The sequence below is a fragment of the Microtus ochrogaster genome, chromosome 17 (assembly GCF_000317375.1).
Source record: "Microtus ochrogaster isolate Prairie Vole_2 chromosome 17, MicOch1.0, whole genome shotgun sequence".
In the NCBI taxonomy this organism is placed as follows: domain Eukaryota; kingdom Metazoa; phylum Chordata; class Mammalia; order Rodentia; family Cricetidae; genus Microtus; species Microtus ochrogaster.
The window spans coordinates 1,272,356-1,275,096 of NC_022019.1; the positions used below are offsets into that span (position 1 = coordinate 1,272,356).

Here is a 2,741-nt window from a genome sequence, read left to right on the forward strand (position 1 = left end):
AAAAGAAAAGAAATTGTCAGACGTCACTGTGAACTACAAAGCAGAAAACAGGATTTTTCAAAGTAGGCTGGAAAAAAAATTAGCACTTGTAATTCTTGACCCAAAGCCTTCCCTGAAAACAAACTGACTCGGGGTGATTAGTGGAGCTGAGCTTGGCCTTGGGGGCACCGCAGTGACAACAACGTGCAAATGGAGAACCCCTTCAACACAGAGTAAGCAAGGACCTGTAGCCAGTGCCATGCTTTCAATCCCAGCACAAGGGAGATAGACAAGTGGATCTCTTTGAGTCCCAGGCTAGCTTGGTCTACAGAGCAAGTTCCAGGACAACCAGCCCCCTCCCCCTCAAGGACCTTTAGCTAAGTCAAACGCCAGCAGTTTCTGTCATAAGTTCCTGCCTTGCAGAGGATGCACAAGGGTGGTAGAGGGAATTTTCAGAGTGGCAGAGTTTTTCAGGTGAACAAATCAGTGAGTCGGTGTAGCGATCAAGAGTGTGCCGGGCGTGAGTGAAGGCACAGCCTCGAGTCTTGAAGACTCGTTTTGAGGGCTGCCTTTGAGTTCAAAGCAGAAGCCACACAAGTCCTTTCATTCAGTACAAAGTGTCTTTCAGCAGACACTGGCTCAGATCTCCTCCCCAGGAGCATGTCTTCTTGGAGATTTCTTTCATGAGTCTAAGAGAGACAAAATGTTAGGTCGTGGAGCCAGCCTTCCTGTTAGCTGTTGCTTCCTGGACGGAGCAATGTATACTGATTGAACTAAAAGTCTGCTCTTGATGGCATGTAGCACCAGACTGCTTCCTTCTGAAAGACATAGATATCGTCTATTTTGAGGTCATCCCAAAATACAATTAGGTCTCTTCTCGCTGCAGAAGAGGTGAAATAGGGAAGCAAGGTAGAGAAGTTTTAGCTCACAATTAAGAGTGATTATCTTAAATTCCGGATGATGAACTATGTGTTAGGTTGACTTACCCTCAATTGGGGAGATGTAGGTGGAAGAACCTTGTGAGTCAGCGGTCTCTAACAACAAAGGAAATTGTCTGATCATTTGGCCATGCAATCTAGGACCACTCTTGACCTTATGGAGTTTTTATGACCACATTAAAGAAGTTTCTTTCCCTTTCAAGGTATGGTTTAAGAACCGAAGAGCTAAGTGCCGCCAACAACAGCAGCAGCAACAGAATGGAGGTCAAAACAAAGTGAGACCTGCCAAAAAGAAGACCTCTCCAGCTCGGGAAGTGAGTTCTGAGAGTGGAACCAGTGGCCAGTTCACTCCCCCCTCTAGTACCTCAGTCCCAACCATTGCCAGCAGCAGTGCTCCTGTGTCTATCTGGAGCCCGGCTTCCATCTCCCCACTGTCAGACCCCTTGTCCACCTCCTCCTCCTGCATGCAAAGGTCCTATCCTATGACCTATACTCAGGCTTCAGGTTATAGTCAAGGATATGCTGGCTCAACTTCCTACTTTGGGGGCATGGACTGTGGATCTTATTTGACCCCTATGCATCACCAGCTTCCTGGACCGGGAGCCACACTCAGTCCCATGGGTACCAATGCAGTTACCAGCCATCTCAATCAGTCCCCAGCTTCTCTTTCCACCCAGGGATATGGAGCTTCAAGCTTGGGTTTTAACTCAACCACTGATTGCTTGGATTATAAGGACCAAACTGCCTCCTGGAAGCTTAACTTCAATGCTGACTGCTTGGATTATAAAGATCAGACATCCTCGTGGAAATTCCAGGTTTTGTGAAGACCTGTAGAACCTATTTTTGTGGGTGATTTTTAAATATGCTGGGCTGGACATTCCAGTTTTAGCCAGGCATTGGTTAAAAGAGTTAGATGGGATGATGCTCAGACTCCTGATCAAAGTTCCCAAGAGGCATAGAAGGAAAAATGATGAAGGGCCTTAGAGGGGCCTATCAACCAGCAACCTGAAATGGACAAACCAATCATAAGATTCTGTCATAGCTCTAAATCATTGGTTTTTCTGATTTGCAAATGATTGATCAAATATATTCTAGTCACATGCAACCAAACATCACTCAAAATAGAAATATCAAACCAAACTAGGTTATGAGGGAAGGGAGAGAAGGCCCAACCCTTCAAAGCCAGAGGTGTTTTAGCCAATCCTTGGTGGAATCTCAGAAATGGACAGTTCCCAGACTCATTCACGGTTCATGACCAACTGGTAGCTGGCACTGAAAACCTTTTCAGGGCTGTGTGAATTGTGCGACTGATTGTCCTAGATGCACTACTTTATTTAAAAAAAAATAATGTTCATAAGGAGTCAATATGTAGTTTAAGAGACAATCAGTGTGTGTCTTATATAAATGGTACATCTGTGGTTTTTAATCTGTGCTAGACTTCAAAACTGTGATCTCCTGTTATTGTATGCAACCTTGAACTCACCTATGCAGGGGTTCTTCTGTGATTAAATAGGTTATAATTGTAAGCAAAATTCAGAGCAACTGAATACTGTTCTAGAAAGATTACCTTTGGCTGGAGGTGAGCTGCCCTGCTGTCTCTGGTCAAGGATCGAGGAGAAGCAAAAGGACCCTGATTCGTCCGTAATTTAACGTTGGTAAGCCTGGCAGTAAAAAGACATTGATCAATTGCTCTGACCCTGATGAATTTTAAACCGAGATCATTGTCATTTATGCTTGCAGATGTTAACTGGAAGTTATATATGCATAAACCCTTTCGCCCTGGAATTGGCAGATATGTATAATTATATTAAAATGGTTCTAGCA

The 2,741-nt window shown here is 44.4% G+C and overlaps 1 protein-coding gene across 3 annotated transcripts in view; it reads left to right on the top strand.

Annotated features, from left to right (window-relative positions):
* The window catches only part of Otx2 (orthodenticle homeobox 2), a 9,476-nt gene extending 6,735 nt beyond the window's left edge, over positions 1-2,741 (top strand). For all 3 annotated transcript variants that reach the window (XM_026783186.1, XM_005355354.3, XM_026783187.1), the window contains one exon: positions 1,121-2,741. In XM_026783186.1, the coding sequence (XP_026638987.1) occupies positions 1,121-1,741 (621 nt within the window). In that variant the 3' untranslated portion in view covers positions 1,742-2,741. The remainder of the gene's footprint in view (positions 1-1,120) is intronic.